The sequence below is a fragment of the Gadus chalcogrammus genome, chromosome 20 (genome assembly GCF_026213295.1).
Source record: "Gadus chalcogrammus isolate NIFS_2021 chromosome 20, NIFS_Gcha_1.0, whole genome shotgun sequence".
In the NCBI taxonomy this organism is placed as follows: domain Eukaryota; kingdom Metazoa; phylum Chordata; class Actinopteri; order Gadiformes; family Gadidae; genus Gadus; species Gadus chalcogrammus.
The window spans coordinates 22664213-22677783 of NC_079431.1; the positions used below are offsets into that span (position 1 = coordinate 22664213).

Genomic DNA, 13571 nt, shown 5'->3' on the forward strand with positions numbered 1-13571 from the left:
GGTAGTGATCAGGTGATAGTGATCAGGTGGTTCTGGTATCAGATGGGATCCGGGGGTTCTGGTGGTAGTGATCAGGGGGTTGTTGTGATCCGGGGGTTCTGGTGTTAGTGAGCAGGGGGTTCTGGTGGTAGTGATCAGGGGGTTCTGGAGGTAGTGATAAGGGGGTTCTGGTGGCCTGTGGCTCTGGGACCTCTGACCTGGATCCACTATAACTTTTCTTTGAGGAGCCATATTCTCCACCCTCAGAGGAGCCTTGCGTAATGCTGCAGATTAGGATGGTATGGATTTCCTGTCGGGTCAGGGACTGAAGAACACTGTGTGCATGTGTGTGATGGTGTGTGTGTGCAAGTGTGTGTGCGTGTGTGTGTGTCCAAGCGTGGTTGTGTGTGTGAGTGTGTACACGTTTAGTTTTGTGTGTGTAAGAGTGTGAGTGTGTTGGGAGCGCCAGATGTTATCCTCCCTCCCTCCACTACTAATGCAAGGCTTTAATCCCTGCTACTGTGTGTGTGTGTGTGTGTGTGTGTGTGTGTGTGTGTGTGTGTGTGTGTGTGTGTGTGTGTGTGTGTGTGTGTGTGTGTGTGTGTGTGTGTGTGTGTGTGTGTGTGTGTGTGTGGTCGTGTGTTCGTGTGGCTGTGTGTGGTGGTGCCTTTGTGTCCTGCTTTGCCCAACGATTTCCCCGAATCGGGTTATTTGCATCTCTGCACATTTGTTCATCAGTTTGCATGGGTTAAGCTCTTAGTTTCTCCGTGATTCTTCTCGACGATGCTGCTTGTCTCCCTGCGTCCCGCCACCGGCCCCCACTGAGCTCAGGACGAGTTTGTGTTGCAGAGGTTGAAAAAATTGACCCATAATGTCTGAAGATCGATGAGGAGGGAGGCAATGAGAAGACTGTGTTTCACCATTGGGCGTGGGGGGGAGTCACCATGCCAACATTTTTAAAGATAAGCGTGTGTGTTTATTTATTTGGAGGTGTCTGCTGCGTTCAATGGAGCCTTCAGAGAACTGAGGATCTGATTTTCTCAATGGATCTTGTGATTAACGTTTTCTATCCTTCTTCCGTTCCTCCAGGTGATTGAAGTGCAAGGAGTGTTACACTTTTTAGACCAGAGCCACAAGAGGGTCCGCACCAGAGAGTCTGACTCAGAGAGTCTGGACCAGAGAGTCAGACCCAGAGAGTCAGACCCAGAGAGTCAGACCCAGAGAGTCAGACCCAGAGAGTCAGACCCAGAGAGTCAGACCCAGAGCGGCCAGCGCCCGGCCACCCCTGGGTGGCCCATGCACACTTACGTCACCATGGGTAGCCCCCCCGAGGTGCTCTCTTGGACCTCCTGCCCCGGCCTGCTAGTGGGCAAGCTGAAGGAGGAGCTGAAGCTCAGCGTGGTCGGAGACGCCATGAAGAAGACGGGCCCCAAGCCCGACCCCCAGACCATGGCCACGCCTCCCGACGGGCCCCTCCCCGAGATCATCACAGACCTGGCCCCTCTGCCTCCCCCTCCCACGCACCTCTGCGTCCCGCTCCCCACCGCGGCCGGCCCGGACGGGGTGTGCGCGCTGGGCAGCGTGACCCCCTCCTACGGCGCGCTCAACGAGGACTCGTCGGTGCGCGCCGATGGCGGCGGCTATTTTGACAACAGCGTGCTACAGCTGCGTGACCAGGAGGAGGCGGGGCAGGAGGAGGCGGCCTCGCCCGCCTCTTGCGACCATGGCGGGTGCGGCAGCGGCGGGGAGGAGCACACGTGCACGGGACGTCCCACGGAGGAGCACACGTGCGGAGGGGAGGGGCAGAAGCAGCCCCAGTACCACCACCACCACCCCCACCCCGATGACATCAAGCTGCACTTCCACCGGGCTGGGCCCAACTCAGGGGGCTTCCTGGAGGGCTTGTTTGGCTGCCTGCGGCCCGTCTGGAACATCATTGGGAAAACCTACTCCACGGACTACAAGCTGCAACAGCAAGGTGAGCCCCCGCCACGGGCCGCCCCCCCCTGCAGCTGTGCAGCATCCGGCTCTGTAGAGCAGATGCTCTCTACTTAGGCCTCCTCCTCCTCCTCTCCTGCTCCTATATCAGCCACCATCCCCTCTCCCGTACCCCCCCCCCCCCCCCCCCCCCCCCCCCCCCCCCCCCTTGATGTACTCTGAAACCGTAATTGAATCGCTCTCCTCCCTGCTGGAGCATATACAGTAGCTGTCAGACTGGAGGTCAGCCCTCCTCCAGGGAGGCCGGTAGCAGCAGGACAGACCAAGCGGTGGTCAGGGCAGAGCTGGGCTGGGCATTTGGTCAGCTGCCATTCTTGTGAATCCACCAGACGGGTGTGGCTGTATTTAGGTGACTTAAAGCATGGGTACAATTGCTCAGAGACTGCACATGGAGGATAGCATAGGGTATGAGTCACCATCTGAGTTTAGCTCTATAGCTATTATTACCATGGTTAAAGGTAGAATAATAACTAAACCACCAGACCTACGTTATATATATAGTTGTGTACTTGTTGTCGTTTTATTCACGTTAACAGCACATTTGGTGAGGTCACCTCCTCACCACATGGAGACACACGAACATTGAGTAAATCCAGCAGAGACCTTATTTTTTTCCTATTTCTTGTTTTGAAGTTTATTGAGCAGGGACAAATACATTGTACTTTACTCAAGCTTATGCTAAAAGTTACACAAGCAAAGTTCAACACAATGCACATGTTAGAATACGAAACACATTAAATACAGGACACCTAAGGACAAAAACAAGGACATCTATGAAAGTCAATGATTTGTTGATGACGTATTCCAATATCGACCTAGCTTACCACAATGTGCTACTATGACGTGGCAAGTGGCTCCTGCCTCCAAGCTAACAAAGGTTTCCTACTCAGAGACTTTACCCAGTCAAAAGAGTATTTAAGTATATCCCGCGACAAATTTTTGCATTTAATTATTGTTTCCGTCCAAAAGAAGGATGCCATCATGATCCATAGTGTTTCCATACCTTGACTATTTTTTTTGGAAACACATTGATTCATAACTCTCTCCCTCTCAGGGACCCAACGACAACAGTCAGTGCTTAGCCCCTCCTCCTCTCTGAGTCAGTGCTTAGCCCCTCCTCCTCTCTAAGTCAGTGCTTAGCCCCTCCTCTCTGAGTCAGTGATTAGCCCCTCCTCCTCTCTGAGTCAGTGCTTAGCCCCTCCTCCTCTGTGCGCACTCTGATTCAAACAGATTGTTGTTGGCTCCGCCCTGCAGAGGACAAGGCTGAATCCCTCAATAGAATAGAATTAGGATGCCTAAAATACCTTTTTTTTTTTTTTTGTAGATAGGATACAGAACGTTAATCCAGTCAAAATGTTTTAGTTGCTTAGGGCAGGGAACCTTGTCTCTTGTGTAGAGATCTTGAGAGGAGTGCTGCGTACCGACGGCTAGTTAAACTGTCAGCCCAACTGGACTCGTCCCATCTTCTCCCCCGGACTGTCAGCTACCACCACCAGTAGAACATCACACTGTGATGTATACAGTCACTTTCCTTGAACCCACCGTTTCAACACTGTGAGATCATACAAAAGTTTCATTATAAACAGGCGTGTCATCCCATTGGTTACGACCCACACCAGCTTTGTCATACTGAAGTCGCATCGCATGCAGTATTTCTCTGTAACGTAGCCTGCGAGGAGACAATCAATCATATTCATTTTCATTATATTTGTTCTGTACGAGCTGATAGTTTTCTTTTGTGCGTTTTGTGAGCAAAAGATCAAAGACGACCTTTATGCGCACAGGGGCAACAGTTGTATGCTGCCTCACTTAATGTGTGCGCTCAATTAATTACTTTCTCTTTGTTGTGTGTGTATGTGTGCCTGCATGTATGTGTGTGTGTGAGTGTGTGTGTGTGTGTGTGTGTGTGCATGTGCGCGCATGTGCGTGCGTGCATGTGTGTGTGCGTGCGTGCGTGCGTGCGTGTGTGTGTTTGTGTGTGTGTGTGTGCATGTCCGTGCAGACATGTGGGAGGTGCCCTTCGAGGAGATCTCGGAGCTGCAGTGGCTGGGCAGCGGGGCGCAGGGGGCCGTGTTCCTGGGGAAGCTCCACTCAGAGGAGGTGGCCATCAAGAAAGTGCGTGAGCAGAAGGAGACGGACATCAAACACCTGAGGAAGCTCAAGCACCCCAACATCATCAGCTTCAAGTGAGTCAGCGGCCCGGCGTGGAGCTCCATCGGTCCTTTAGATTAGAGCTTGAATGTGGTTCAATGTTTGAACCAAACTTCAGCCTGATAAGCCAACTCAACCTCTAACCCTAACTAATGTATGGATTACTCTACATATTGTATAAATATAACTGTTTGAAAATACATGCATACCACTCATCTGAAAAGCCCTTGTAAAGCTTTCCTGTTTCATCTCCGTGTGGTCGTTTCCTGTAGGGGCGTGTGCACGCAGGCCCCCTGCTACTGCATTCTCATGGAGTACTGCGCCCAGGGCCAGCTGTACGAGGTGCTGCGGGCCGGCCGCAAGGTCACCCCCGCCCTGCTGGTGGACTGGGCTACCGGCATCGCCAGCGGCATGAACTACCTCCACCTCCACAAGATCATCCACCGCGACCTCAAGTCCCCCAAGTGAGTGGTGCAGGGCTTGATCTACAGACATAGCTCAGGAAGTGGGCTACAGACAGAGGTAGTGATGCAGGGTGTGGGCTACAGACAGTGGTAGTGATGCAGGGTGTGGGCTACAGATAGTGTAGTGAAGCAGGGTGAGGGCTACAGACAGAGGTAGTGATGCAGGATGAGGGCTACAGACAGAGGTAGTGATGCAGGGTGAGGGCTACAGACAGAGGTAGTGATGCAGGGTGGGCTACAGACAGAGCTCAGGGTGTGGGCTACAGACAGTGGTAGTGATGCAGGGTGTGGGCTACAGATAGTGTAGTGAAGCAGGGTGAGGGCTACAGCCAGAGGTAGTGATGCAGGGTGTTGGCTACAGAGAGAGGTAGTGATGCAGGGTGAGGGCTACAGACAGAGCTCAGGGTGTGGGGTGTAGACAGAGGTAGTGTAGGCTACATACAGATCGATGGGCAAAACTGTCTTCAAAGGCAAACATTATCACACAGAAAATGTCATGCATCTCAAAGTCAGTTTATAACCTCAGTTTTGAGTCTTACAGCAGTATTGCTAACATAGCGTATCATAAACATAGCACTAAGAGCTATGCTCAAGCAATCACTACATACCCAGAACTTTAAGGTGTAACTTACAGGTAAAATACCCCAACCCACGTACTCGTAATTAAAACATGAAATTAGGCCTCAATCATTTGACTTCTCAATCGCAGCAAAGTCCTACTTCTCATGGTTGTTTTTGTTTCAGACCACAGCAAAGACAATCTTCTGACTCTTAAGTTTCCTCAGCGGACCAAAGCCTTAGCAGGCAGCTGAGACCCAGAGAGCCCTGCCATCCCTCACAGAGAAACCAGTAGACCCAGAGTGACCTGCCGTCCTTCTCTGAGATACCAGTAGACCCAGAGAGCCCTGCCATCACTCTCAGAGATACCAGTAGACCCAGAGAGCCCTGCCATCACTCTCAGAGATACCAGTAGACCAAGAGAGCCCTGCCATCACTCTAAGAGATACCAGTAGACCGGGGGGGCTCTGCCATCCCTCTTAGAGATAACAGTAGACCAAGAGAATTCTGCCTTCCCTCTCAGAGCTACCAGTAGACCCAGAGAGCCCTGCCATCCTTCTCAGATATACCAGTATGGGAGCATTGGTAGTGGACAGAGCTTGAGTCAGGAGAACTGAGTCTGCTGGAATAATGGATTCAGTCTGCAGTCAGGTGGACCGTTCTGGCACCGACACATGATGACAAGGAGCTTTCAGTGCCTTCCTAATGGCAAGGGAGAGATAAGGATATAAAACCTTTTATTGTTCAGACTAGACTGTAGAAGGAAAGGAAAGTATAAAAACGTGGTGAAGTAAGGAAAGATAAGCAAGGTAATTAAAGCACCAAGAATATATATATATATATATATATATAAATATATATATTTCTTTTTATTATACAGGAAAGTATTAGTAACAAAGTTACAATATAAAACGGGCCTGTCTCAGTAAAATAGCTGATTTCCAGCAGGTTCCTGTGCAGATCCTTGTCATGTATTTTGTTCTCCAGTGTTCTGGTGACCCACAACGACACGGTGAAGATCTCCGACTTCGGGACGTCCAAAGAGCTCAGCGATAAGAGCACTAAGATGTCCTTTGCCGGGACGGTGGCCTGGATGGCCCCCGAGGTCATCAGGAATGAGCCTGTGTCTGAGAAGGTTGACATCTGGTGAGTCAGAGTGGAGCTCTACTGAGTCAGAGTAGAGCTCTACTGACTCAGAGTGGAGCCTTGCAGAGTCAGAGTAGAGCTCTACTCAGTCACAGTAGAGATCTGATGAGTCAGAGTAGAGCTCTGAGGAGTCAGAGTAGAGCTCTAATGAGTCAAGAGTAAAGCTCTGCGGAGTCAGAGTAGAGCTCTGCGGAGTCAGAATAGAGCTCTGCTAAGTCAGAGTAAAGCTCTACTGAGTCAGAGTAGAGCTATACAGAGTCATAGTAGAGCTCTGCGGAGTCAGAGTAGAGCTCTACTGAGTCAGAGTAGAGTCACAGTAGAGCTCTGCGGAGTCAGAGTAGAGGTCAGTGTAGAGTCAGAGTAGAGCTCTGTCGAGTCAGTGTAGTGCTCTACTGAGTCAGAGTAGAGATCTGCTGAGCCAGAGCTCTGAGGAGTCAGAGTAGAGCTCTAGGGAGTATAAATATGATGTATATTAAAGGGAGTTTGAGTTATCCTCCATTACTTAAAGGTTCCATGGCATGCTACTTTATGGATGGCTTTAATATATATATTACTGGGCCCCTAACACATTATTTGAGGACGCTCCCGAAATTCAGCCGGTGCAGAATTACAGCCACTACGAGCCAGTCGCACATTGAGCTTTCCCCAAACGCGCCGTTTCGGTGTCTGTAGCTTTAATCCAAATGAGGAGGAGAGAGGCGGGTCAAGGAGGATGGTGGGGGTGTGGCCCTGAGTAGCTTGCGGCCACGGTACCATGCGCTCTGTTTACAGTGAATGTATCGCAATGGCGAGGCGCACACAGCCTTTGACCGTGTTCTGTCAATATTCTAGAACACTCCGGGTGCTCCGGCGGGAGTCCTGGGGCCTCATTACAGAAACTTCCTAACTCTGAAATCCTATCCTATCTTGAGATAGGAAGGCGTTTAGGGGTTTTGGTATTACAGAAGGAGGTTTCCTAACTTAACTTAGGAAGAAATCATATCTTATCTTAAGATAGGAATTATCCATTACAGAACTATCCTAAGTTAGGAATTTCTTAAGTTAGGATCCCTAAGTTAGGTGGCCATGCACCCTGTCCTAAATTCAAAATAACTGTCAATAACTGAAAAGAATGGCAGCAGCACTGCTAGTAGGTCTGCTTGACAATGATGACGAGGATCAACACAACAGAAACGTGATGTCTGAAAGGCTACCGGGGCCGCATAATGATTTTTTAAATTTTCCTGACCATAATTGAATTTCATTTTATCGCCTGCAAAGACATTACATTATGAATTTGGTGGAAGAATTACTTTATTACTTTATAACTCCTCTTCTTGTTCCCTGTATCAATACCCGCCATGACATCGTACTAGTGCAACTATCTTGCCATTATTAACAAAGATCCTTTATCAACAGTCTCTGTTAATGTTAAAAGTAACTCGTTCTATCAATCTCATTCACATTCTGAGTGCAGAAACTGACGATTGCAGATTGAAAAGGAGGCCAAAGATAAGATAGGAAACGGCCAACAGGTTAGGGACTCCTTCTGTAATAGGAAGTTAGGATTGTCTCCCGCCGAGATTTTCATGCCATGGGACCTTTAAACAAATCCTATAGACTGTTTCAATCACACGCTCATTTTACATAGTGGTCATCTTCATACAGTTGAATCAAGCAAATTCATTGCCGCATGTGTGTATGTGCAGGTCCTTCGGGGTGGTGCTGTGGGAGCTGCTGACAGGGGAGATCCCCTACAAGGACGTGGACTCGTCGGCCATCATCTGGGGGGTGGGCAGCAACAGCCTGCACCTCCCCGTCCCCTCCACCTGCCCCGACGGCTTCAAGATCCTCATGAAGCAGACCTGGTGGGTCTCCTGCTCCTCAGCCATCAGCAACACAAGGCCTACTCACTGGTCTATGCCAGCCACTTACTCTATTTAGACTACAGTGAGACTACAATGAGACTTGAGTCTAACTCAAGTTATCTTTAGTCTAATTGAGTGAGGCTAGAGTGAGACAAGAGTTAGACTAGAGTGAGACTCGAGTGAGACTCGAGTGAGACTGGAGTGAGACTAGAGTTAGACTTGAGTTAGACTCCGGGGGGGGGGGGGGGGCATAGAGTTGTACTAGAGTTTGTACCAAATGGTTCACACTAGGTTGGTCCTTCAGTGGGGGGAGGTGGACTGTGGTTTGTTTAATCTGGTTGTCATTCTCCCCTCACTACCAGCGGTGGTTCATGTTCTCCTAATCCGCTGTACGTAGATCTAGACCCAGTGAGGGCAACGTGAGGCCATCCTACTTGTCTTTTCTTGATTGACCGATTGTTAATCCCACCCTCTCCTGGTTTTTCCCGTGTTCAGGCAGGGCAAGCCCAGGAATCGTCCGTCCTTCAGGCAGATCCTGCTCCACCTGGACATCGCTGCCGCAGACATTCTGGGGGCCCCTCAGGAGACCTACTTCAAGTCTCAGGTCTGCACCTTCATCTCAGAAAAACACAAGGTCTACAATCAAACCACACACAAACAATACGTCTGTGTGTGACCATGCATGTGTGTGTGTCTGTGTGTGGCCATGTATGTGCGTGTGTGCGAGTGTGTTTGTGTGTTTGTGTGTGTGTGTGTGTGTGTGTGTGTGTGTGTGTGTGTGTGTGTGTGTGTGTGTGTGTGTGTGTGTGTGTGTGTGTGTGTGTGTGACCATGCGTGTGTGTGTCTGTGTGACCATGTGTGTGTGTGTGTATGTTTTGGTGCTGCAGGCGGAGTGGAGGGAGGAGGTGAAGAAGCACTTTGAGAAGATCAAGAGTGAAGGAACGTGCATCCACCGCCTGGACGAGGAGCTGATCCGCCGGCGACGGGACGAGCTGCGGTGGGTGGGGGGCCATGGGGGGCATAGCGGTAGAAGAATGACTTCCTCAATAGGTCACTGTGGGAGTGTGTGGATGATGGCTGGTTTAGGCAGCCTCATTTGGCCCAGTCTGATTGGACTCTGGACTTTGGACTTGGCTACTGGCCACTGTAGCAAAGTCCATTATTCCTCCAAACAAACATTGCCTTTTCATATACTCTTCGAAATCACGACAAAGGGACACAGGTGACGAGGTGTGTGTGCATGTGTAGAGCTCTGTCTAGTTAGTGGTTGGTTTGAAAGGAAAGGACGAGACCATATCCAACATCGCTCGTCATAACGCTCCTTCCCAACACAGTACTAAAGGTACCGCAGGGTGGACGTGGGTCGTAACCATGGGGATAGCACACACTCCTCCTTTCTAGAAATCTCCACCTAACATATTTTATTTTAAACATCAGGGTTCAGATTTCAGCTGGACCAGTGATGACACTTTGAGTCCTTCTCTCAGTGCTGCCCCTAGCCCCCCCTCTGGTGCTCAGCTTAGTGGAGCTGTCCCAGTCCTACCACTGGTGTTGAGTAGTGGGAGGGCCATTCTGGCCAGAAGATGGCCCTAGGAATGGAAAGAATGCAAAACTGTCCCCATGAAACTTTGGCGTTACAAGCCTATGTTTACTTGCACTTCTGTAAGTGAATATCGTTTGCCTTAGATAACATGACGGTGTGCGGTTTATTTTCGGATACCAACTTCCATCAAAAGAGTGAGAGCCTACTTTTAGTAATCAAGCAGTGAAACAACCTAAAAAACAAACTTCTCCAAGACATTGATGAATTAAATTAATCATAATCTCCCTCATCTGTTAACTGCCATTTGCTAATCAATTTTATTCTTTGATTTAATATTATGTAACTCCATTCTAACGGAAACCTCCACTGTCTAACAGAGGCGTTTCTGAGAGAGGGCTCAGCATCTTATCGGTTTAGAGGGGTTTCGGCCTCTTACCCCACCATGTAGTGGAGCCCAGGCTGAACCAATGAGCCGTCGCCACAGGGAATGCGCCCCCTCCTTCTTAACCCTCCTAGCCCAGAACGCGTTCTCTCTACTCCAGTGGTTTTCAAACTGTGGGGCGCGCCCCCCCTTAGGGGGGGGCGCCAGAGTTCTTCAGGGGGGGCGCGACATGAGAAAAAAATAAACCCGAAAAAAAAACTGAAAGTCGATGATTCAAATCATCAGTCGTACTGTAGAAGTAACATAACTAAATCAATTTTCAACCGTTTATCTTCGTGCAAACCATTTAACAAATCTTCGCACTTGTATCTTCAATAATATCGATATCATTTAAAATTTCTTCAGAATCACAGTTTTAGTTTCATACCGCTTCGTTTTCAGCTGTTTTCATTGAAGACATCAGCCCATTCTGATACACCTACTTCTAGACATCGTAACTCATTCCTTTTTCAACCGTTTACCATCGTTCAAACCATTAAACAAATCTACACACTTGTATCTTCAATACTATCTAAACGGAATTTTGATAGCATTTATACTTTTTCAGAATCACTGTTTTAGTTTCAAACCGGCATTGTTTTCAGTTGCTTATAATAATTTAGGTCACCATAGCAACGCTGGTAAACAAACTCCGCCGAATAGTCAAATCTCTTGGCTGAAAAGGCAGATCTGATTCAACTCAGTAAATTCAGAGTCGGGGACCCTGAATGAATCGGTGTAAACTGGCAGTTTACACGGATTAAGATGTTCAAATGTATTTAAAAAAGGTTCAGCTAAAACATGCTTAGATAAAGTTGTTAAATTGTGTTAAGAATGTGTTTAAAAACGCACAAAGATGTAATGTTTCAGAAATATGTTTAAAATGTTTAAAAAATATGTTTAAAAGATATGTTTAAAATGTTTAAAAAATATGTTCCAAATGTTTTAAAATCATGATCGGAGATGTTTAAAATGTGTAAAATAATTAAAATAGCTTTCAAAACACAGGTATTTAGAAAAAAAGCTCAGCTGACATTTTTTCTCTGAGGGGGGGCTCACTCTCTCACACTTTGAAAACCCCTGCTCTACTCAATACACTTCATCTTTAAAAGACAGAAACATAACAACATGATTCATTTTAAGTTCAGCGTGAAAGACGTCTGTACAAGTCAGGATGTCTGTACACTACAGGTCCGGTCTCTAGTCAGGGTCTGTCAGTTCCTGTCTTTAACCCGACTCAACTCTGAGGGAAAATACCCACCTCAGAAACTGGCTCCAAACAGAGCGGTAAGGGGCCCTACTGAGGCTTCAGGGCTCACTACCTTAAGAGAATGGAGTGTGTGTGGTGAATGAACCAGAGTAACTAATGAGTGTGTGTGTGGTGAATGAACCAGAGAAACTAATGAGTGTGTGTGTGGTGAGTGAACCAGAGTAACTAATGAGTGTGTGTGGTGACAGGCATGCACTGGACATCCGGGAGCACTACGAGAGGAAGCTGGAGCGAGCCAACAACCTGTACATGGAGCTGAGCGCCATCATGCTGCAGCTGGAGGTCCGCGAGAAGGACCTCATGAAGTACGTATAACACCATCCTATCACCGAGAACTACCGCTCCTCAGAGAGGGGGAGGACTGCCGTTCCTCAGGGAGGGGGAGGACTACCGCTCATCAGGGAATGAACCAGACAAACTAATGAGTGTGTGTGCAGTGAATGAACCAGAATTGTAACATAATTCACACATTCATACCAACAGGCCACATATGCCCTTGCCAATTAAAAGAGGCTTCTTTCCCATGCTAAGGAGGGATCCGGAGCCTAGGGAGGCGTCCATCTCATAAAGGAGGCCATTCATCATGTGTCAATTCTAGAGATACGAGCCGTCAAGATGTTCGAGAGACCCAGGCGCTCAAGGCCACAAGAACAAGTGTAATTCCCACACATAGCCACAAACAAAGCTGCAATGCCAACACATAGCCGCAAGGGACAGCATAAAGACACATACGGGTATCCAGGGGGACGGGAGTTCAGCACCATGCTTAGCCAATCAGAGCACATAACTGAGTCCACGCCTGCCCAGTAGATAAGTCGCAACACATAGCCCAGGGGGCAAGAACGCTCAAGGTACCGCATCCTTCAGATGCCCTACTAAGTGTATCTCCACGCGTGCCCATACAATTCCCCAGTAGCGTGCGGTGCCCCTTCATTTCGGTGGGGCAGAAACTACTGGCGTATGACCACACCCACAATTTATATATATTTTACATATATATTTTGAGCTACATTAAAACATGTTAACTAAACTAATTGTGAGTAAGAATAATAAAAAATAAACTAATAGCCTAATGTTACTGCACGCTTTTGAAGTGCCATCCGCAACACTCATGATGTCCCTTATAGGGAAGTTATTTCTTCCATATTTTATTTTAACAACAGACTTAGCGAGTGCATTGCAAATACATGAAAAGTAGAAATACAAGTCATCAATCAAGCAGACCTTCGATTTGGAACTTGGCCCGACGATGTGTGCAAATCTCTCAATAACAACACTTTTGAAATCAGATATTTCTCAATAACAGCTGTTTAAATCAGGTATGAAATCAGGTATGCAATTTGAATACCTGCTGCAATAAATAAATAAATAGTCTTCAATGCCGAAAGATACAGGCGGAGTAATTCGATTTTAAACAACAACAGTCCTAGAATATGACCATGGGGCAGACTACTTTACGACCATATGGGCGTCTTATAGCGCTGATTGCAATTCTTATTGCAGCCTGCAGGGTCATGCGAGAAACATACGGAGGGACGCGGTCGTTGAGCTCCGCCGCCCCACATTGCATGACACGTTAAACTCAACTAGAATCGCCACCATCAATTTGATATCAACAGACCAAAAATAGTCGGAAAGCCTACAGAAACTATAGACAGTGAATGTGACAATCACATTATTAAAAATGAACTTGGAGCAATGATTTACTGATGAACTATTTTTTTTGGGAGCATGCTTTTCAGGGAGTTCGCCACCCCACCTGCCCATATGGACGGCACGCGGCTGCAATTCCCCTCCTTTTGCTTCATAGAGATTAGTCAAAAACATGACCAAATAAAGTGAGTTAAAGAGATCCTGATTCAGCAGACTTTTTTTCCAAAAAGAACACGGCAGAGTAACTAATGAGTGTGTGTGGTGAATGAACCAGAGTAACTAATGAATGTGTGTGGTGAATGAACCAGAGTATCTAATGAGTGTGTGTGTGTGTGGTGAATGAACCAGAGTAACTAATGATACCGCTATACCACTCATCAGGGAGGGGGGAGGACTTTGGGACACCGGGGAGGGGGGAGGACTTTGGGACATCAGGGAGGGGGGAGGACTTTGGGACATCAGGGAGGGGGGAGGACTTTGGGACATCAGGGAGGGGGGAGGACTTTGGGACATCAGGGAGGGGGGAGGACTTTGGGACATC

At 48.0% G+C, this 13571-nt stretch overlaps 1 protein-coding gene across 1 annotated transcript in view; it reads left to right on the plus strand.

Moving 5' to 3' along the window:
- The window catches only part of si:ch211-45c16.2 (mitogen-activated protein kinase kinase kinase 13), a 50782-nt gene that overhangs the window by 24528 nt on the left and 12683 nt on the right, over positions 1-13571 (plus strand). The window contains exons 2-9 of the mRNA XM_056580525.1: positions 1069-1957; positions 3980-4163; positions 4401-4592; positions 6138-6296; positions 7985-8143; positions 8639-8747; positions 9031-9140; positions 11566-11682. Of these exons, the coding sequence (XP_056436500.1) occupies positions 1276-1957; positions 3980-4163; positions 4401-4592; positions 6138-6296; positions 7985-8143; positions 8639-8747; positions 9031-9140; positions 11566-11682 (1712 nt within the window). The 5' untranslated portion in view covers positions 1069-1275. The remainder of the gene's footprint in view (positions 1-1068; positions 1958-3979; positions 4164-4400; positions 4593-6137; positions 6297-7984; positions 8144-8638; positions 8748-9030; positions 9141-11565; positions 11683-13571) is intronic.